This window comes from Gorilla gorilla, chromosome 10 (genome assembly GCF_029281585.2).
Source record: "Gorilla gorilla gorilla isolate KB3781 chromosome 10, NHGRI_mGorGor1-v2.1_pri, whole genome shotgun sequence".
Classification (NCBI taxonomy): domain Eukaryota; kingdom Metazoa; phylum Chordata; class Mammalia; order Primates; family Hominidae; genus Gorilla; species Gorilla gorilla.
This window is the reverse complement of record NC_073234.2, coordinates 97,731,092-97,755,479: the sequence shown is the minus strand read 5'-3', so window position 1 is coordinate 97,755,479 and position 24,388 is coordinate 97,731,092. Positions and strand designations below refer to the sequence as shown.

At 33.5% G+C, this 24,388-nt stretch overlaps 1 protein-coding gene across 6 annotated transcripts in view; it reads right to left on the bottom strand.

Moving 5' to 3' along the window:
* METTL25 (methyltransferase like 25) overlaps positions 1–24,388 on the bottom strand; it is a 120,814-nt gene that overhangs the window by 70,178 nt on the left and 26,248 nt on the right. For 4 of the 6 annotated variants that reach the window (XM_004053628.5, XM_055358828.2, XM_055358832.2 and 1 more), the window contains exons 2-5: positions 21,875–22,039; positions 18,922–19,028; positions 9,506–10,105; positions 5,771–5,918 (exon numbers count right to left, since the gene is read on the bottom strand). In XM_004053628.5, the coding sequence (XP_004053676.2) occupies positions 5,771–5,918; positions 9,506–10,105; positions 18,922–19,028; positions 21,875–22,039 (1,020 nt within the window). Of the gene's footprint in view, positions 1–5,770; positions 5,919–9,505; positions 10,106–18,921; positions 19,029–21,874; positions 22,040–22,846; positions 23,084–24,388 lie in introns of those variants that run through there. The other 2 variants (XM_055358829.2, XM_055358830.2) reach the window with 2 other exon arrangements.

Sequence of the window (24,388 nt, the reverse complement as noted above, 5' to 3'; positions counted from 1 at the left end):
ACATATTTGACCATTCAGAGATATAACTCCATGGAACCTAGCGCTTGATATATTACAGGAAATATGCTAACTTTGTGCACATAAACCCCTTTCTCTGTAAGTCAGATATTTTAGCATAATGATCAAACTATATAGCAGTAGATTTGTATTTTAGTATGGAATACTAGGCCTCCATAGCATATACTGTACAAACAAAATAAGGCTATGTCCATATTCCATCTATCAAAATAGTTTCTGCTAAATAGCCCAGAACCAACTCTGTTTGCCACTGTCTGCCTTCACACACACACACACACACACACACACACGGAGTCACATCTGTTCATTGATAAAGGTAAGCTATCAAAAATCTAGGGATACCCATAATAATTATCCCAAACATACTTTACTTGTTCTAGATTTTTCTCCTTGAATTTGTTTAGCTTCTAACCACTTAACTTCATTCCCTATTTATGACCCAGTTTCCTGCCCTCTTGCATCTGTGTTTTTTTCCCCAGGTTTTTGCTCTGAGCTCTATACTTCAAGGACTTTGTTTTGGTCTAGTTACTCCAGCTCTCTGCATTTTGGACTTTGATGTACACTCCTAGGCCCTTTTGAGTTTAACCTGTCATATGAATCCGCAAACTGGCACTTGACTAGGACCCATCTAAGTCTCTGCATAGAAGAACAATAACTATAAATAATCTTGAACATATATCTATAAGTCATCCTGTAGAATTCTTCATGTCTTCTTATATAATCATAATACATACCTTGTTTTCAACCATGCATGCTGTTCATCAGAATTACCTATAGAACTTCTTAATCATACTTATATTCAAGTCCTATGCCTAGAGATTATTATTCAGAAGGTAAGAGGCAGGTCCAGGCATCTATACACTAAAAGTGTCAAATTCGACTCAGCTAGGCAGCTAGAATTGAGAAATACTGTTATAAAAATTTCATGGGATGGTTCACATCTTCTCTGTTTTACTACAGCAAAGATACAGTGAGAAAAATGGAGATGGAGTGTTGGAAAGAGAAAAGGGAGTATGTTACCTTTTCCATCTGGTTTTTGAGATGAGAAAATGTGGCAGTCCAGGGCTAGGCAAAACTGTAATATAAACCAAGTTTACTTTCATTATTCCTATCACTTATTTTTCCACATTTTTCTCTTATCTCTTGGCTTTCCAACTGTTTTCTTGACCTCCGAAGTATTTGAGGGTACTCACGTTGCATACGTCCCCGCCCATTTCATCATATCACTCAGTCCTGTTTCCTCCTGCTTATTTTTTGCTTTCCTGACAAGCAAAACTCCCAATCGTCTATTCATTTCAAGTATGTATCAGGAAATTAAGTAACATTAAGATATTACTATTAGCTTTCCCCACTGAAGCCTAGCATTGTTTGCCTGATCATATCAATGATTCTTGATGGGTAAGATATTTTTGACAGGAAGGCCTTTCCAGTTTACTATTCCTATAGGGAGGGAAATTCAGAGCTTATAGCTGCTGGTCACGGTTCTCACAAACCTTTCCAACACTTTTTCTTATTTAAATCCTGTGGCCAGAATGTCCTGCAAACCCACAGTGAACAACAGCAACTTCAGAAGAGAAGACAAAACTGCCTTTACCCAGGCAGGATACAAGACTAATGCTTGAGAATCTGTTAACTGAGAGGCTTCCATTTCTAGTGTGCAAAAGTTTGGAGCTATTCTCTTCAACTAATTTCCTTAGAAGACTCAAAAATGATTTTATGAATGACCAAGTACTAAAGAAAGAAACTAAGAGAACCAAGAAGAGATTTTTGGAAAACAGATTATGGAGTAATCTTAAATGTGAAAGGAGGTCAATAAAAATCATGCCTTTTTACTGACTGAAATGGACATTAGGATTATCATTATAATTGCTTCTATGAAAGACATGAGCAAGAATAAGACAGAAGAAAAGACAATTACAATGAGAAAGAGTGACTATGAAGTCAAAGAGAAAAAAAAAACTTGATTTTAAACATCTATCACTGCATGCCTTTGTTTATTCTGCCTGCAATACACTTCTTACTTCCTTGTCTGATTAACCTCTACTGAATCTTTCAAGACACAGTGGATATCACCACACGGGAATATACCCTCAACCCCTCACAGACTGAGCTACATGCTACTCTGCTGTAAGATAACAGATGTAATACCCTGTCTTATAGCAATTACTATACTATTTTGAAACTAATGTTTGATGATAAAGAAAACAAAGATGAACACTAGTGCCATATTTTATGTTCTCTAAACTCTACATTGAACTGCTCAACAGTTCACTAAATTTTGGTTTATTAAAAGAAGAGTACCACTACCTTAAGCAAGTATTAACTATTTAGTACTGAATAAATAAAATACAATATATTAAACACCTTGCAAAATGAAAAAGACTAAAGCAACGTTCTCTGTGCTGATATAGAAAGACTATAAAAAATATATTATGTGGAAAAAAGGTGATGAACAGTTTATACATTTGTTTGCCTAAAACATATAAGAATATAGAATGTGTATATGTACTTTTTTTTCTAGAAAGATACATAAAAAAACAATATAGGTACGGGGACTTACTTTGTATTTTCTTTTCCTTTGTTATTTGAATTTTCTATTCTAAATAGTTTTTACAAAAAAAGAATGTTTTTAAAAAATTACTAATAAGGATTATCTGGTTCCTAGGATTGAGGGCTTTTTAAAGAAATTATTTAAGGGTGAACATGATATCTCATTTCTGTATCTCCACCACTAAGCAGAGTGGAACACAGTTGGCACTGATGATGTTGAACTGAACTCTGCTTGTCATCTATTTTTTCTATCTCTTTCCATAACTATTGACTTTTTATGAGCCTCTCCCCCATTTCCCTTTATTTTACATAAAGTACCAACTACAGTGCCTTGAAAATAGTAGCTGCTCAATAAATGTTTGTTCAGTGCAATAACATACTCTCTTATGTGTGTAAAACGCAGCTGCCAAGGCAGGAAAACAGTGATTTTTTTTCTACTCCTAGTTACTTGTTTTTGACACACATTATACAAACATTCATCTATTCAATCACGTTTGAGTGAATGTGCTTAGTACTGAAGATACAAAAGTGAATGGAATCTGGTGCCTCTCAAGACTAATCAATATACCAATTTTTCATTTGCAGGAAAGAAATGGCAATGACAATATGTGGATGCACAATCTTGCTTCTTTCTTTCTTTAGGTTTTTCAAAGCCTCTCTATCTAACATGCCCTATTCAAATTCATTTTAGTTAGAATACATGACCAGTGAATATTTGCTAACAGTTTAAAGCAATAATCTATTAGAAAAGGTACTGGAAAGCTGATTTAAAATGGATTAGCAAGGAGTAACTAAATTTCTTTTTTCAATCCTGGCAAGTAACTTCTGCTACTTTTTTTAAGTATGAGATTGAAGAATCCAACATCAGATAAAAAAGGCAGTAATGACACCTTCTGGTTACCATAAAATAATGATAGTCACCTAAATCTGAATCTATTTACATATTTTACAAAAAAACAGACAAGAGATAAAATTGCTCACAATCCACAGCAACACAACAAATTTTAATTTAAATATGTTAGGAAAGACACTATCCTAAACCAGCAGAATGAGCTCTGGGGGTCACTCTGGAGAAAGAGTAAGGTGCAACCGTGCAGAAAAGAGTGTGAGAGAGAGTAGACTACATTGCCAAAAAGGATAGGATTCATCTTTGGTGGGAAAATACTGGGACTACCTCTGAGACTTCACAGTACAGAGTGATGGCTGCTAGGGTCCGACCAGAGATGGCAGTCTTAGGACACTACTGCGTGAAGAGGAGAGGGAGGCCCCTTGGAATGGGAAGGCATCCTTGGGGGCAATGATGATGAAGTGAAAGAAGGAAGCAGGTAACTGAAATTAAAGATCTTAAAATGTAGTGTAAGGATAGTGACTCTAATTTTTTTTTTTTTCTTTTGAGATGGAGTTTTGCTCTTGTTGCCCATGCTGGAGTGCAATGGCGCCATCTTGGCTCACTGCAACCTGTGCCTCCTGGGTTCAAGAGATTCTCCTGCCTCAGCCCCCAGGGTAGCTGCGCTTACAGGCGTCCACCACCATGGCCAGCTAATTTTTTGTATTTTTAGTAGAAACGGAGTTTCACCATGTTGGCCAGGCTGGTCTTGAACTCCTGACCTCAGGTGATCTGCCTGCCTCGGCCTCCCAAATTGCTGGCATTAGTGTCTCTAAATTTAATGACACACAAAGTGTCTACACCTGTCCCCAAATTGAGCCATTTATTAATTGAATTTCATTGTACCTACAGAACAGGAAACTCTTGAACTAACAACCAAATAGTAAACCCCAAAAGGAAGCACTTACCTACATAAATCTTACCCTACTGCCAATTAAGGAAAATGTTATACATAGAACATTTAAAAAGCTGTAGAACTGTGATTGCACTGAAGTATTTTTTCATTTATTTCAGAAAAGATACATAAAAATACTATAATATAATGTAAATAAGTGGGTATATAATTTAGTAGAAATACTTTTTTTTTCTAAGTTCATTTTTTACCCTAATTTTTGGTCTTGAAAATTTCTGTACTCAGAAAAAAATGAGTTGGTAATAATAGCATGACAATCGTATACTCTCCATCTAAATTAAACTAGTGCTAAATTTTTGCTAATTTGCTTTCTTTCATTCTATCTCTATACAGTCATAATTTCACTATTTCATACTTTTCCTAAAATAAAAATGTCAAAACACTGACATAAAATAATTATAATTTAATTAACTATATTTCGTAAAAATGTGTGCCAATTCTAAAAATGGTTTCTGTTTCACCTTGTCACATTTCAATAAAAATAACAATTACAATGTTTACCTCCTGGGCATGACTAAATAAGAAATAATTAAAATATATTAATCTGGGTTTTAAAACTAAGAAAAGATCAACCAATACCATCTTAATGCACACAAAAGTTGGTAACCTAAAAATTCCCGATCTAAAACTCTTAGCAAGGACACAGATAAAGATATCATTAAACTAACATAAAAACGAACTACTATTATTAGTATACTAAATAACCATCTAATCTGAACCAGCAATTTTGAAATCATATTTTACAATATCTTATGGAAAGATTTAACATGTAAAATGGAGCAAACAGCTATTTCAGGAGCTGCTCTGAATGAATATGTGGGGTGCTTCAAATCTTGCAAACCTACTCCATACTCTGCTCATCAGCACCTTCTAAGTACAGGTAGCATAGTTTGAATACTATTATTTTAATGCAATCACACAGTTTTAAAGTTTTCTAAAATTTTGGTATGTTGACTCTTCAAAATACAGTAAAGAACTTTTTCTTTTTTAAATATCAGTATTCCTTCAGAAATGAAAAAAGGCTTTGGAAACAAAAGCAAACTTTGAAATTCAATATTCATAACAAAATAACTCAGTTTTACTATCTCAGTAAATGTATACTTCACAAGTATTTTAAAACAGAAGTTCTCTAAAATATGTATCACATAAAATTTTCAAATATTTGCAAAGGCTTCAGCACTCATTAAGCTCATTTTATGACCAAAGAAACTATAACAAATATACAGGTGGTGATGCATTAAATTTCAATAACACCGTAACACTAAAAGTGCAAGTCAGATGTTATCTTAAATGCTGATCCAAATCATGGTAATGACGAAAAAACGGGGAGAAATAGAAAATAGAAATAGCATATTTCATTATGCTCAAATGAATAAAAATTATGACACATGGGGAACTTGTACCTTTATGCTGGTTTTCAAATTCTTCAGATAAGAGGTGGTAGCAACAACCCACACTGCAAACTCCCTTGATTTCAGAGTTGGAGGTAAATATTCGCAAAGTATTTGGAGCCAGATCACCACAAGTGTGGAGACCCACCATCAAACAATCCTTTAAAATACAAGAAGAAAAATAAAATTTGGTAATTAAAAAGAGGGTTGTTTAAAATTTTTATTTATTTTTACATACAGGATCTTGCAGTGTTGCCCAGGCTGCACTGTGGTGGCTATTCACAGGCACGAATATCACGTGCTACTGACTCAAATTACTGGCCTCAAATGATCCTCCTGCTTCAGCCTCCCAAGTAGCTGGGACTACAAGCACATTGTACTGCCCACAGCATGAGCTGAAGATTTTAAATCTTTCAATTTAAACGTCCATTAAATCTTTAATGATTTAATGATTTAAAGATTAAATTAAATATTTCAATTTTAACGTTCATTAAAATATGTAAAGGTGTTAATAATTATCAAATTCTACCTAGAAAGTATTTTATGCTTTTATTTTCATAGTAATAATTATTTCTTTATAGGTAAAATGACTGTGATCTCTTTTTACAACTTTTGAATTTTTTTCAGTGATTTCACTTATTTACCTGTTTATATTTTCTCCCATTTTACAACTAATATTTGCTTAACAACTAGACAAAGCAAAAATTGGACTAATCAAATGTAACATGTATTTCTAGACCAAACCTGTGCTTTGTTATAAATTTATATCACACTTTGACCATCATATTAATTTTTAAAATTAATTTCACGTCTCAGATTGCCCATCAAAACGTTATAAAATATTGTTATAAAAAATAAATAACTGTTGTAAACTTGGTATTTCTACTTTAACAACAAAAAGCTTAGTTTATACACCGCATCAACTATGACAATATAAAATCTAATTAAAAAATTTTTTCCAAATTTTATAGTATACATCGTATTTAAAATTCTCCTATGAAATGTTTATTCTAATTATCCAAAGCCTAATTTAAATGTACACACACACATACACAATGAGTACAAATGTATACATGCACACAATCTTGTTCAACATAACAATCATTTTGAAGTTGAATTTACTAGTAATATTCTTCTGTCTTTGACAAGACTCATAAAAATTTAGTTAAAGTAGGAGTAAAAAGAAACTTGTACAGAAAAAAAATTTATACAGAAAACCTGTACCCTATTAGAATCACATACTTTTACCATTTGGAACTAAAAAATTTCTAATATTAGCCTCTCAATTTTCCAGATGACACTCAAACCATGATAATGTAAAGATCATGTTTTAGTATAAATCTGTGAATATAGGTATATTAATTTCTAGTTTTTTAAAATTAAATCATCATGTCTCTCAAAGTGTTCTCTAAAGTATCACTCATCAACTAATTTTAGTTGGTACTTTGTAATACCAACTAAAATTAATCTTAAAGCTGTAAATATTAAAGATACATGTGTTTACTTAAGAAATGTTAAAGAAATAGTTATTAATGAACTAATTGCATAACCTGTAGTACAGTCATTAAGAGCACAGTCTCGGGAAACAGCCTGTCTAAATTCAAGTTCTGTCACAGTGTGATTTGGAAAGCAAATTGAGGAAACTGATTTCCTCAACTGTAAGATGGAGATAATAACAGTACTTCATCTCAATGGGTTCTTTCAAAACTTAAGTAAACTAATCCCTGTAAATGACTTAGTATACTACCATATAATAAAATTCAGAAAACATTGTCCATTTTTTTATCATTGTAATTTACTTTAAATTACAAATTCAAAATAACATAATTTCTCAAGCACATTTTTATAACTATTGTCAGCATATAATTGTTTCACTAACATTTTTAAAAATTATTTTACTAAAATGTTATTTTAGCCTATGTCCTAGACATAAAAGACAGCTGTAATCAAACTTACTAAAAAAAAAATTATGCCTGTAAGTGGTTTTGACCTGACAGAACACTCAGTTGCTTCAAGCACTATCCTTTTCAAAGCACAGTTTTTAGAGGGTTATACAGCTACTCTGCTTTTCTTGATGATTAGTTTAGATAGGTTTTATTTAGAGATTATGATGTCATCAGTAAAAAATAATTCAGACAAGATTTATTGCTACTTAGGGACAGAGTAATAAAGCTACAAATTTCTCTCTTTAAGCCTAATTTAGCTCTCCCTAAAGAAAATAAAAGAACATTTAACCTCATTCTTTATTGTATTTATTATATAAGATTAGTTAATATTAGCAAGTAGCAGCTAGGAGACAAAAATATGTAGTCACCGTATTATCCTACTAGTAAAATATTTAAGTATTGCGAGAGGGTAGGGGGAATAGGGGGTGTTAGTTAATTCTGTTATTAAATTGTGATTTGTTATAGGATCCAAGAAACATTCTTCCAGTATATCTTATTTTAGATGGTTCTTAAAAGAATTTGTATACAGTTTTGATCATGTATTTTCAGCAAGATTTTGAGAAAATTAGAAGGTGACAAAATGTACTAGAAATTTACATTTTTTAAGTTAAACTAAAGTCATTGAGATTGTTTAACCCTAAAAGAAAGTCTAAAATAATTACTAATTTCATGTATAAGAAAAAGAATTAATGAAGGTACACTAGATTCCCTTAAATCCAAAAATATCTGGGAAAAAGAAAAATTTCCCATTTAAAAAATGGTAAAACAATGGTCAGCTATCAAACAAGGATTTAAATTTATAAAGAACTCTACTATCTCTTTTATTTATATATTTCTTTTTTTCTTTTTTGTGGGGGGGGGGGACACCGTCTCGCTCTGTCACCCAGGCTAGAGTTGAGTGGTGCGATCTTGGCTCACTGCAAGCTCCACCTCCAGGGTTCACGCCATTCTCCTGCCTCAGCCTCCCGAGTAGCTGGGACTATAGGCACCTGCCACCACACCCGGCTAATATATATATATATATTTGTATTTTTAGTAGAGATGGGGTTTCGCTGTGTTAGCCAGGATGGTCTCGATCTCCTGACCTCGTGATCCGCCTGCCTTGGCCTCCCAAAGTGCTGGGATTACAGACGTGAGCCACTGCACCCGGCCTATTTATACATTTCTTTGGGGAAGAATTTCTTTAAAAAGAAAAAAAAATTACAAGGGTAATACAACTCCAAAAGCTACCTTTTTTTTTCTTTTTTGAGACAATGAGTTAGGCCAAATGATCTCTAGAATCTCCTCTATAATACTGTTTTAACATGCAACATTGCCTTTAAGATCTGCTGTCTTTCAATTACATAAACTGACATACTTGTAATTTAGAAAAAGTTCAAGCTTTGAAGAACACTTAGAAGCTACTCTTGCTCAAGGAAATTCCATATTGGCAAGTGTAACATTGAACATTACTTTGTTCTAGATACCCCTTTACTTCAAATTTAAATTAAAATTTAATTACTTGTTTAGAATTTTAACAATTCCTAAACTGCAGAATGAGAACTTAGTTTACTTACTAGCTTTTGTGCCAGGACTTCAATTTGATTTAAGAGGCTTGAAATGAGTAGAGGATACTCTATTCTGAACAGGCTCATGTCAGGTTTTGATGGGTGTGGGAATAACGAAAGCCTACTTATGATTTTATTTTCTTGGTCTGTTAGATTAATGTGATCAAGTAAGATACGTATGTTAAGTAAGCTACTATTAAAATTGAATACAATGTTTTTGTAAATCAAATTAAATAATTCAAAAGTAAAGTCACCTCCAAATCTTTAATAATGTCATGGAGTTCTGAATCAGCAGTGATAAAAGAGGTTAAAGGTGAATATATATTTGATTCACTTGACTTCCATGTCATTTTTCTTCTCTCTTTATTGGCTTCAGATGTTTCTCTGTTGGGTATTTGCTGTGAAGAAGCAGGCTCTACGGCATTAATAGGCAAGAGGTTTATAAGAGAAAAGGAATTTTCAAAACACAAATTTTCTTCTTGATGTGGCTGAGAATGAAGGGTTTCCATTTGGTTTCCGATATTAGAAATTACAGAGCCAGAAAAATCAGGCAAAATAGCTGAGGTAGGCATCTTTTCTTGATTTGTAGGGCTGTTGTTAAACACTTCCTCAATATCAGCTTTATTTTTAACTTTATTTTGCACTTTCCTTTCTTTTGCCATTTTTAATGCTAGTCCATTGACATCTAATCTTGACTGAGCATGACAGAGTTTCCAATGTTTCTTCAATTTTCTGTTTCTCTCCTCAGCTCCATGAGTATTGGTATTTGAGGAATCAATTCCATAAACTTTTAAGCCATACTTCAAGGACAAAAAAGAGCTTAGGTAGCCTTTACCGGAACCCAAGTCAATCACCTAAGATTAGAAAAAAAGAATAAATTAAAGAATTTTAGGCAAATGGTAATAGAAAGCATTCTAGATTTTTTTGAAGTAAACAAATGAGTTATATAACTTAAATATTATTTTAATTTTTTTTATTCCTATGAAAAACCAACCACTCATCATTTTTATTCAACATTTTACTGGAGGTTTTGCTAGTTTAATAAGTCAACAAAAAGAAGCAAAAGAAATAAATAATGTAAGGGAAAAAGGAAAACTGTCTTTTTTGTACATAGATGACATAGTCATGTCTGCAGAATATCTTAAAGAACATACAAAAGGCTAACAGAAATAGTAAGTGAATTTAGCAATGTGTCAGGGCACAAAGTCAATAGAATTAACAACGAATCATCAGAACATATATAATATAGTAGCAAAAAACAATTAGGAGTCAACCTTGGTGGCTCAAACCTATAATCCCAGCACTCAGGGAGGCTGAGGGAGGACTGCTAGAGGCCAAGAGTTTGAGACTGCCCTGGCCAATATAGCAAGATCCTGTCTCTATAAAAAAAAATAAAAATAAAAATTAGGAAGTAAAATTTTAAAACAGTTAAAATAGAATAAAAATAGAATATATAGGAATAAATTTAATGAAGGATGTACAAAACCTATATATTGAAAACTATAAAACATTGCATAAAAAACTAAAAAATTGATATAAAGAGATATACTATGTTCATGAAATGGTGGACTCAATACTAAGGTGGCAATTCTTTCTTCACATTTCAACACAATCCTAATTAAAATCCTAGCTAAGCTTTGTAAAGAAATTGGTAAGTAGATATTATGATTTAAAAAATAAGGCAAAAATGCCTAAAATAATGAAAACACTTTTGAAAAAGAATAAGGTTGAAGAATTTTACTGATTCAAAAATATAAAACTAAAACAGTGTAGTATAGCTACAGCTGGTATAAAAACAGACACATAAATCAATGGAAAAAATGGAAAGAAACAGCTGATATAAAAATAGACATATAAATCAATGGGAAAAAACAGTACAGAAATAGATCCACACTTATATAATCAACTGATTTTGGACAAAGTGCCCAAGACAATCTAATGAAGAAGATAGGTTTTTCAACAAATGGTGCTGGTATAACTGGATGTTGATATAAAAAAAAGAAAAAAAAATTTTGTCTGCTACAAATCAAACACAAAAACTAATTAAAAGTATATCACAGATCTAAACATAATAGAAAAAAATGTTATCTCATGGAAGAAAACAGGAGAGAAATTGTGACATTTGGATAGACAAACATTTCTTACGTAGGACATAAAGATCAGGAATAACAAAAGAATTTTAAAAATGGACTTCACTAAAATTAAAACTGCTATTAAAAAAGATAAAAATGAAAAGAAATACTTGCAAAACATTTATCTGAGAAAGGACTTATATCTAGAATAAAGAACTCTTACAACTCAGTAAGAAGACAAGCAACCCAGTTAGAAAACAGGCAAAATATTCAAACGTACACTTTACAAAATAAGATATACACACTGCCAATGTGAAAAGATGCCTACTAGAGAAATACAAACAACCACCACAGTGAGATGTACGCAGATGTAAAATGGCATAACCACTTTGGAAAACACTGAGTTTACCATAAAATTAAATATACACTTTACATATGACCCATCCATCTCACTCCAATTTATCTAAGAGAAATGAAAACATGTCCACACAAAGGCTTATATGTGAATATTCAGAGAAGTCTTACTCTGGATAGTAGGCAAAAAATAGAAACAAATGTCCATCAACTGGTAAATAAAAAAACAAATAGCATATCTGGACTATAGCATATGGCATACTACTCAGCAATAAAATGGAACAAGGCATTAATACACAAAAAGATATCAACTGCTCTCAAATGCTATGTGCTAAGTGGAAGAACTGAAATGAAAAGTCTACATACTATGATTCCATTTGTACAATGTTCTAGAAAAGTCAAAACTAAAAGCAGATCAGTGATTCTCTGAGAATGAAAGAGAAAATATCCTACAAAAGCACACAAGAAAAGTTTTTAGGAGGATAGGTATATTCTTAATTATGCTAGTGGTTACATTAACTGTTATAATTACCAAAATTTATCAAAGCTAGAGTTGGTGAATATCTAAATTACACATTCAATGAAACAAAAAATAAGAATAAAAAGTTATAAACATTATAATTGCCATGTCATTTCATAAAATAAATGGAGAACTATAGAAATACTATCACAACAAATCATTACCTACTCTTATACATATCTTTAATTTCTAAAGTCAATGAAATCTTGACATAAGTATGAGCCACTCAAGGAAACATTCCTATACTTACAGTAATGCATAACCCTAATTAAATCCTCAAAACGTTTCAAGGTCTTACAATGAGAACAGTTCATAGGAAAAACTCCAGTAAATAATGTCTCATAAATACAAAATAAACTTAGTAATTATTCCCTATACTTCCATTTTGTTATTATTCTAGGATAGGTATTGCAGGGAAACACAGAAGAATTATATACAGTCATGCATCACTTAATGATGGGAATATGTTCTCAGAAATGTATTAAGAAATTTTGTTGTGCAAACATCTTTGAGTGTGCTTATGCAAACCTAGATGGTATAGCCTACTATACAACTATGCTAAAAACCTGTACAGCATATAACTGTACTGAATACATAACAAAATAAGCACTTGTGTATCTAAGCATATAAAAGGTACAATAAAAATACAGTATTATATGTTATGGCACTACCATCTTATATGTGGTCTGTTGTTGACTGAAATGTCCTTATGCAGCATACAACTGTAAATCTTGACTTTAAGAAACTACAGTCTAACTGCAGATACCATATCATACTCATGCAAGGGCTATATAGTAGAAACTCTGTTATTTAATTAGTTTTGTCTTCAAACTATCTGATCAGAATAGGAAAATCCCCACCACCCTGATCTCCTGCCCTTCCCCACAATAGACGTCCCTGCTGGATCATATGCCATACATTATAGGTTTGAAGACAGAGGAGTCTCTAGTCCAATACCTGGTGGGAGGGATCTTCTGAGTCTCCCAATGTTGTTTAGGAGACTTTCCCACAGAAATATTGTTACAAGCAGTGGTTAAATTTTGTAATAACATTAGTATGGTACTATACTTTAGATAGTAAAGATACATTTTGCTGACAGACCTAGAGATCTAACTACCATTCCAAGCTAATGACTCTCAAATTTGTAACATACCTCCAGGTAAAGAACAGGACTCCTTCTGTCTCTCATAAGCTACATCTGAACTGTGAGCAAATCCATGATCTCATCACTTACCAGAGCTACTTCATACCAACTCCATCCTGAGCCTAGTTAACTGCAATGGCTTTCTCAGTAATCTCCCTGTTCTCACCTTTCCCTTTTCACTCCATTTTCAACAGAGAAAAACAAAGTCTGATCATATCACTACTCTTAGCAAATCCCTCATTACCTCTTTGGTTTTATCTCATACTGTTAACTCCTACGTTTGCTGAGTCTTTTTGCTTCAACTCTGGATGCTCCTGCTCAGATAGGAGCTAATTTTGCAAAGTAACCAGCTCAAATGTCCACAAAGACTATGGTAAAGAAAAGAGGCAAATATAGTGGAAATATCTGTTTCATAATACAACCTAACAGAGTAGAAAGAATGATCCAGTGGCTCCAATGGCTTCCAGTCTCATTCAGGATAAAAAACCCAAATTATCACAATGACTTCCAAGACACTGCAACTTAATGTCCTGTCCTCTTCCACCACAACCTCAGCTCCTACTACTTTCTGCTTGTTCAATCTGATTTCCTGGATGTTTCAGAAACAAAGTATGCATGTTCAGGGCCACTGAACCTGTTGTTCCCTCTATAAGAAAAGTTTTTCCTCTAGATCATCTAATGGATAGCTTACCTCCCGAAGGTTTTAACTCTATTATCGTTACAATGAGGTCTTACTTGACCTTCCCCTCTGTATCAAAAACTTTAATTAACTATCCCCAGATAAGCTCCTCCCTTTTGTTTTAATTTTTCATCTTTAAAATATATCAACATACACATTAAAATACACTCATAACCTTTTTATTGTCAATCTCTCCTAATTAGAACATAAATGCCACTAGGGCAAAAATATTTCTTGTTTGTTTTGTTCACTGATGCAACCTCAGTATAGAAAATAATGCCTGGAACATGGTTAAGAGCTAAGAAATATTTGCTAAATGAATGAATGCATGCAAGTATGAATGAGTGAACATGTTTTAGAGATAAAAATTAAGAAGCCTTGGTAATGTGAATGAAAGAGACAAAGGTGTTTGGCATGTAGGGAGCAATATGGCTGAGGTAAAAATGACATTCTTGTTTAGTTCTCTATGGTCACCAATAAGGTTATGTATTTCAGAATCTGGGTTTCTACTTACCTCATGAAATTTGTATCTATTAAATCGCATTTTAAAAATATAATAACAGTTGGGGACTTCAACAGTCCCATTCAGTATTGGACAGATCATCCAAACAGAAAGTAGGCAAAGAAACAGCAGACATAATCTGCACTATGGACCAAATGGACATAATAGACATTTGCAGAACATTTCACCCAACAGCTTCATGTTCTTCTTCTCAGCACATGGACCATTCCCAAGGATAGACCATATGTTAGGACACAAAATAAATCCCAAAAATTGAAATTATGTCAAATATCAATAACAAGAGAAACTCTGAAGAGTATAAAAACACATGGGAATGAAACAACATGCTCCTGAATGACCATGTGTCAATGAAGAAATTAGAGTGAAATTTTTAAATGTATTGAAAGTAATAAAAATGGAAACACAACATACCAAAACCCACGGGATACAGCAAAAGTAGTACTAAGAAGTTGACAGCAATAAATGCATGTAACAAAAAAGTAGAAAATTTTCAAATAACCTAACAATACACCTTTAAAAAATACTAGAAAAGCAAGAGCCAACCAAACCTAAAATTAATAGAGGAAAAGAAATAAACCCACATCTAGCATCATACTGAATAGAGAAAAAGTGAAAGCCTTTCCACCAAGATCTGGAACAGGACAAGAATGCCCACTTTCACCATTTTTATTCAACATAGTATTGGAGGTCCTAGCCAGAGCAATTAGGCAAGAGAAAGATATAAAAGGCATCCAAATTTAAAAGGAAAAAGTCAAATGATCTTTGTTTACAGATGATATGATCTTATACCTAGAAAAACTGACTCGATCAAAAAACTATTAGAACTGATAAAGAAATTCAGTACAGTTGCAGGATACAAAATCAGTAACAAAAACTAGTAGCATTTCTATATGACAACAGAGAACAATCTCAAAAGGAAAACAGGAAAGTAATCTCATTTACAATAGCTACAAAATAAAATCTCTAGGAATAAATGCCACCAAAGAAGTTAAAGATCTCAACAGTGAAAATTACAAAACATTGATGAAATAAATTGATGAGGACACAAAAAAACCGGAAGATATTTCATGTTCATGGATTAGGGGAATCAATATTGTTAAAATGTGCATTTTACCCAAAGAAATCTAGAGATTCAGTGCAATCCCTACTAGAATATCAATGACATTCTGCACAGAAATAGAAAAAAAATCCTAAAATTTATGTGGAATCACAAAAGACAGAGAACAGCCAAAGCAATCTTGAGCAAAAAGAACAAAGCTGGAGGCATCACACTACTTAACTTCTAATTATACTACAAAGTTATACTAACCCAAACAGTATGACACTCCCATAAAAACAGACACATAGACCAATAAAACAGAATAGAGAACCCAGAATTAAATCCATGCATTTACAGCCAACTCATTTTCAACAAAGGTGCCAAGAAGATGCATTAGGGTAAGCACAGTCTCTTCAATAGATGGTAAAACTGGATATCCATAAGCAGAAGAATGAAACTAGACCCCTATCTCTCACCATATACAAAAATCAAATCAAAATGGATTAAAGACTTAAATCTAAGATCTGAATCTATGAAACTACTAGAAGAAAACATTGGGGAAACACTCTAGGACATTGGTCTAGGCAAAGATTTCTTCAGTAGGACCTCAAAAGCATAGGCAACCACAGCAAAAATGGGCAATGGACAAAAATGAGATCACATCAAGCTAAGAACCTTCTGTACAGCAAAGTAAACAATCAGAGTGAAGAGACACACACAGATTGAGAGAAAACATGTGCAAACTACCCACTCGACAAGGGATCAACAACCAGAATACATAAGGGACACAAACAACTCAATGGAATAAAAGCAAATAATCTGATTTAAAAATGGGCAACAGCCATAAAAAATGATGAGTTCATGTCCTTTGTAGGGACATGGATGAAATTGGAAATCATCATTCTCAGTAAACTATCGCAAGAACAAAAAACCAAACACTGCATATTCTCACTCATAGGTGGGAACTGAACAATGAGAACACATGGACACAGGAAGGGGAACATCACACTCTGGGGACTGTTGTGGGTTGGGGGGAGGCAGGAGGGATAGCATTGGGAGATATACCTAATGCTAGATGACGAGTTAGTGGGTGCAGCGCACCAGCATGGCACATGTATACATATGTAACTAACCTGCACATTGTGCACATGTACCCTAAAACTTTAAGTATAATAATAATAAATAAATAATTAAAAAAATAAAAATGGGCAAAAGATCTGAATAGACATTTTTCAAATGAAGACATACAAATGGCCAACAGGTATATGAAAAAATGTCCAATATCACTAAGCATCAGAGAAATGCAAATAAAAACTATAATGAGATATCATCTCATCCCAGTTAGAAAGGCTATTATCAAAAAGCATTAAGGTAGGTGTTGGCAAGAATGTAGAGAAAGGAGAACTCATATACTGTTGGTGGGAATGTAAATTAGACAGCCATTATGGAAAACAGTATAGAGGTTCTTCAAAACACTAAAAATAGAACTATCATATGATCTAGCAATTCCACTACTGGGTATATATCCAAAAAAAAAAAAAAAGGAAATCAGTATATGGAAGAGATATCTGGACACTCATGTTTATTGTAACACTATTCATAATAGCCAAAATACGGAAACAACCTAAGTGTCCATCAATGAATTTATGGATAAAGAAAATGTGGTATATATGCACAATGAAAAGTTATGTATGTTTTATATAACATTTACACACACACACACACATATACTAACAAAACATCACACTGTACAATTAACATAAGTTCATTTATATCTCAATAAAGTTAGGATTATGGACAAATTTTGCACATTGGCTAGAAAGTGATTAAGACTGAATTATATTTAAAGTGTAAATAAATCTTACACAGTGATACATCATTATATTTTTAATAAAAAGAAAAATCTGTAAAACCAACCCCATAGGAATCCTGACTAAAATCCCTTTCATATAGTACACATTATGTTTTGGCCACTTCTATATTTTCCTGCTTCTGCTTCCCAAACTAAATGACTGGGTCTTTGCCTGGGTTTCTATATAAAATCTAAGTCCAGTTCTTGTTGTTCTGCCCCATTCAGACCAGATTTCCCCTCAAGACTGGACCTTTACTCCATTCTCCTACTCTGTAACTGGATTCATACCATCCATGTACAGAACCTGTATCCAGCTTAGCTGACTACCAGTTATCTGAATTTTCTGTCTTTAGGGCTCTGTCGTCTCCAGTGGACTTGCTGTTATATTAACTGATGCCTTAAGTCTGAGTTCATTATGCCCCTTTTAATTCTAACTAAATTATGTATTTGGTCCTCTAGAGACCAATCCCATTATTACTGCTCTTAATAGAGGTTGGCTGCCACCTGAAGGATATTTAGAAACAGCACTCGCTCCCCAAGATTCTGATATGGCACCATGGGGGAGGGCTTGCCTCTTCGACTCCAGCTGAGTATCATTGCCATAAGGCTGTTACTGGTACTGATAGATATTGCTTAGGTATGAGAATCTAGAGAAAAGGCTGAAAACTAGTATTACCTTAGCTCTTACTCTATACCCACCCTAGAGATCCATGTTGCCACAAGTGGCTCTGCAAGCCTATGCCAAACTTTCATAGTTTTCTAATCATCCTCAAACTCTCAAGTTTTGATGAAACCATGGAAAGATTCTAATACCTAATAAAAATTACAGGAAGGAACATCTCCTTTACCACTACCGATCTTCTTCTAGAGATAAGAAAAAACTTACTATTTTTATAAACAAGGAATAAGAAAAATAACTTACTATTTTTATAGGCCAATGTGTACAATCATTAATCTTATTTTAAAATCTACTATCCAATATCATTATCTACCATAAAAACTATTTTTCAAAACAGGAATGCATTGTGAATCAAACACTATGATATAATCCAAGTCTTAAAAACATAACTACTTTGTGTTACTATAATGATGCAGGTATCCCAGACCACAGCTTGGTAACCCATATCCTGAAAACATCTAGCAGCAAACAGTTTTGCAGAATGTCATCCTCATAATGCTACCTCAGACTGGAGAGAAAATTTATCAAAGAGAATTAAGCTTAACTTCTGTCCACTCTGAAAAGAATGAAATGTGTGGCAAAACATTAACAGTCATGTCTTGATTTTACTACAAATTTTCTAAAATTACAATATACTAGGAAATAAGTGTATGCTTAAAGAATCTGATGTTTAAAGGATCTGATGTTTAAATGATGCTATTATTTAATGACATTTTAAAGGCTAGCTGACAGTAAAAAGGTGAAATTTGAATAATACCAAAAAGTGGCAATAATTTTAACACCTAAAAACATAGGGAAATACTCTTACCTGCTTTATTCCATAGTAGTCAGCAATACTGCTGATCAGCTCTGACATTGCCTGAACTTCATGAGATTTCTTCATATTCATAAACTCAACTGCCTTCTGATTTTCACCTAATGAAAATAAAAGTAAAAAACTGCTATTAAAGAATCAAAATTTAGTAGGAATTATCAGTTAGATGTTCATATTTTTTGAAATTAAGTAGGAAAATAATACAGAGATTCTACTGTGGTTTCTGGACAGATCTCTACTAGCTTAGCCACTATAAATAAAATTTAAATTAATAAAGTAAATGTAAAAATCCATAGAACATTAAAACTATTCCTTAACAATTAACTATAATGGAAAAGACTGGTAAAGTGGACTACAAAAGAAATTTTTCATCAAAAGACAACATTATGAGGTAAAAAGGCAAGCCCCAAATGAAAGAAGATAATTCCAACACATACATCTACAGAGAATTTGTATCTAAGAATAAAATAAAACAAACTCCTACAAATCAATACAAAAAGAATCACCCAATAGAAAAGTGGGGAAAAAAACTTAAACAGTCATTTCATTACCTGTGCTGTCTAATATAGTAGCTGCTAACCACATGTGATTATTGCAATTTACACTAAAATCAAATATAATTGAAAATTAACATTCTATGCTGCACTAGCCACAGGTGAAGTTCTCAACAGCCACATGTGGCTAGTTTCTACTGTACTGAGCAGCACAAGCACAGAACATTTCCCTCATTGCAGAACTATAGGACTATACGAGTATACACTGTATGCTACACATTATAAAGTATATTAAAATGGCCAAAAAGCATATGACAAGGTAGTCAACATCATCAGTCATGTGGGAGTTGGGTGGTAGGGAACTCAAATGTAGGACTGGAATGGTTATTATGGCACGACAGTGTTCACATCTGTGAATGCCTTGGTATAGGCTTAATCTGGGATTACCACATTGGGATACTGGGTTTTAATGAGGTCTTTCCAGGTGTTAAGTGCTGGTTACTCATGGTCCTGTAGATGGAAGGTAGCACCTTCTTGGTAACATTCTGAGGGCACTGTAGGACATGGTCTCCATCAGAGAGGTCTGAATTCCACAATGTCATTCTACTGGCAGATACTAACCTAGTAAACAAATATGCTGATTACTCCAGGATGGGGAATATAGCCCCTCCACTCTCACTTATCACCAGCATGCACCTCTCTACATGGCTAAGTCAACTCTTTCTTGTACTGGACACAACAGAGTCCATCCAGACCTTGAATGGTGGTTTTGCTGTTTGTTCTTGCCTAGGATATAACACCTTTACTCACTTTGATGCGCAAACTGTGACCCTTATACTTTATACATTGGGGGAGGGGCCAAGGATTATACCCTTGATGCAGAGGTACACTCATTTATTGCCAGTCAGCAGCACCTGGGATAGAGTGTTCTCCTTAGACCTTTCATTGCCAGTCGACTACAGCCCCCATAGTAACATTGCTAGTGAACCCATTTGCAGCTATAATGGTTCTTACCAAGACCCATAATTCACCAAACAGCCCCTCTCTTGCTCCAGGGGGAACACTATGAAATAATTTTGCTTAAAATGGTTAGAGAGATTTAAAAAATTAAAATAATAATAAAAGAATTGGACTCAAAGATAAAAGGGTCCTTTTACAATGGAGAACTCCAGTAGACCCACCTTTACCAAGTGAGTAAACTTAGGGTCACCAGTAATGTGACAAAATTATATGTGCTTCCTAATTTGATATGTGAAAAAGGAATCACTTGAGTAGTACTCCTATCAAAAATGCATAACCTGAATCTAATCTTGGGGAAACAATAAAATAAACCTGCCTATAGATATCAAAAGTATCACTGTTAGGAAAAACAAAAGCAAGGGTAAGAAACGACTTAAGATTGAAAAGACTAAATAGACATGACAACTAAATGTCAGGTATGAGCCTAGACTAATTCCTGCATGAAGAAAAAAAAATGGCTCTAAAAGATATTCTTGGAAAAAGTAAAGAAACTTGAATAGAGACTGCTTATTACACAATATTACTGTATCAGAGTTAAACTCCTGTGTGTGCCAATAAACTATGAGATGTGTAGGAAAATGCCCTTGTTATTTTGAGATACAGAGTGAAGTATTTGAGAGTAAAATGCTAAAATATCTATAACTTATGTTCAAAAGATTCAGAAAAAGAGGAGTGTGTGTGTGTGTGCATGTGTGTGTAGAAGAGAACTACAACAAATGTGGCAAAATGTGAACACATGGTGAATCTAGGTGAAAAGTATACAGGGTCTATTGTACTATTCTTGTTAACTTTTCTGTAGGTTTGGAAATTTTCAAAATAAAAAGGTGGGGAGAAATAAGGATCAAATAAGAGATATGAAAGAGGTTTGTGTAAGATAAAAGAATCTGAGATTTTTTTTTAACCACAGCCTTCTGATCTCTGCCTTTTAATTGGCATGTAGAAACAATTTACATTGAATATTATTATAGATATGGCTGAGTTTTAATCTACCACATTATCATATTTGTTTTTTTAATTTGTACCATCCCCACTTTCTGACACTCACGCTTCTCCCCACATCCCCAAATGTCCCCTTCCACTCTTCCCACCCTCTTCCCATAGAGAACATTAGCCTGCTGCAACAAAAATAATGTAGATTTTGGAATTTGTAGTAGCTCACTGTGATCCATGTTTGAGGGGCAGGAACTATCTGCAGTAGAAGTTACAAGACTTACAAGAAGTTACTAGAAAAACATGTGGAGATCTATAAGTTGTTCTGTTTAATATAGTACAAGGGGAAAACCTACTCTTCTAAACAATAGTTAATTTGTCAGGGCTTATATATTAAGGTCTAACAATAAATTAATAATATTTTGGAAAGATACACATATATGAACAAAGTATTGCTTCTAAGTACCTAAAAAGCACATAAACACACACATAAATAGACATACCAATTCTCTGGTTTTGATTTCCTCGAAGGGCTACAAGCAACTGTTCAAAAGGAGTACATATTCCCAACTTTTGTACAGAATAGTATTTCGCAGCCAGAGCAAACGCTTCCACACTCACCAACTTCTGAGAAGTTTCACAAAATATTTTGGGAAAATCAGTCATACCTAAAAAAAGTGAAGATAGAAAAAGTCTTCAGCAATAATTAATGGTTAATTAGTGTGATATTAATAAACAACAAATGAACACTTAATTTGTATAACAAATGCCAATATTTTCATTTTGTTGTGAATTTTGGCAATATATCTAATGGCTCCATTTATATTTACTATTTAAACGATTAGCTATATGGAACACGCAGTTTTCTCTTAATATTTTATGCAATTAAAAATTTAAACTCCAAATTACAATCAGGCCTTTTTTATGGAAAGAAAGAGACAGAAACAGAGAGAGAGAGAAAAGGGAGGAAGGAAGGGAGGGAGGATAGGAGGGAGGAAGGACAGGAGGAAGGGAGGAAGGGAGAGAGAGAGGGAGGGAGGGAAGGAGGAAGGAAGGAAGGTAGGTTGGTTAAAATCTGAATAGTAATGTATTTATTAAATTTACGAACTGTCCTGGCTGGCCTATAACTGTGCATTTAAAGGTAGTCAGCCCGGGCAACACTGTTACTCCCTGTCCACAGTGCATGAGGAACAATGGTAATATCCCCAGTGATATATAAATGTCCCTGCAAAACAGTTCCTGCATCATTTGGATGATGCAGACTTGTGGCAGGGGGGCGGGGTGCACGTGCTCAATGCACTGTCAATATGAGTTCCAAAACGAATCAGGTTATAACCTGGTGAAAACAACTCATTTTCTTCCCATGGCCAGTTTTAAACCAGACTTTCTATAAGCTTAGTGTGTAACTGTCAGCAGTTTCCAAATACTCACTAATTTAGACTAGAATGATAAACTGTTGTGCTGTTTGCAAATACCTAGTGCCCTTCTCTGTAGGAGGATCATGAACCTTGTTGAACTCAGGTGTGGCTGTATCTTGCCAAGGTGGACCATACCATTTTCAGGCAGAAGTTTTAAGAGTGTCAGAAGATTCAGTACTCTTTTTTGTCTCAGCTCTGTAATCGAAGCATGTGTCAAGACGGAACATTCCTCAGCCTGAATCCTTTAGTGACTACAGCAAGGACAGCATTACTATCAAACTACAATGAACACAAAGCATATATTAACATTAAATTTCATTCCTTTCAGTAAGTGAGTTTTAAGCTTATTACTGCAGCACACTCCTGCTTATTACGATGGATGCACATAGGCACACTGACAGATTAGTTCAATCTCATTGTTCTATGGCCATTTTTAAGGCAAGTTAATTTATTTAAAAGAGTTAAAAGAAAGCCTTCCAATTTGTCTGTAGTGGTTCAAAGGAGCTCAATAGATGGGAAAGTCCAATCAGGCCCATTCATTGAAAATTAATTTTGAATAATTCAAAAAAACACACATCTTAAAGGTTTAAATGAAGTATGCAAAACGTTCACCTCATGAAACTATGCTGCAATCTAGGGAAGAAGTTTAGTTCTACCAAAAAAATCCACACTACAGGCTATGAAGTCTTCTCCAGCATAGCTAATCTTTTGTAGTTACTTATTAAATTAAAAAAATATTCTTAAACACAAAAAATAGTGATGTTACCTGACAAAACTTAAAGCAAGATAAGTAAGATAAGTGATGAGGGTTTGTAGAATTCTAAATAAAAACTACATATTTAAGCTAATATCTATTAAGCTGGTGGTGGTAATGTTTACCAAATTCATTAATATGAATAAAATCAGCAGAGATATATACCTTCCATTTCTGAATCAACTAAACATAAATTAAAATTACTAGAGTAAATTAATTTAAGATATATGTTGTGAATGATGTAAATTTCTATGGATATTTTATAAACTGAATTTACTAACTCAGCCAAAAGTAATAAAATCCACATCAAAATATTTAGCCATGATACAAACTGGAAAACTCAGTCAACTATTAAGTGAAATTCTCAGGTTTAAGGGGAGTCTCAACATCCCCAGGCTCCAAGGCAGCAATTTTGTAGAGTGTGATAGAATAAGAGTATTAAATCTCCAAGTGCAAAGGGACCATTATAATAGTTAGCTATTGGACAATGTTGCCAAAAGAAAGAATTGTGATATTTCTGTTGGAAATGTAAACGTTAAAATCAACTTAACTATCCTACTGAAAAAACTTGAAAAAAATCCAATCCAACATGAATTAAATGCTGTTAATTTCCTTTAAGTACAGGTCTCAGCAATTTCAGAAATTTAAAGATCTGAGTTACAATATTATCTTTACAACAATTTTTTTTTTTAAAAAAAGGGTAGTGTTCTAATTCAGTCCAACAGTTTATGGTATTTTGGGCTAACCCTAGTTTACTCAGATAGTCTAGAACTCTATAAAAAAAATTTTTGAATTATGGAAATATAGCTGCTGTACTTTATTTGTTTTCAAGTTATCCAGCCTGT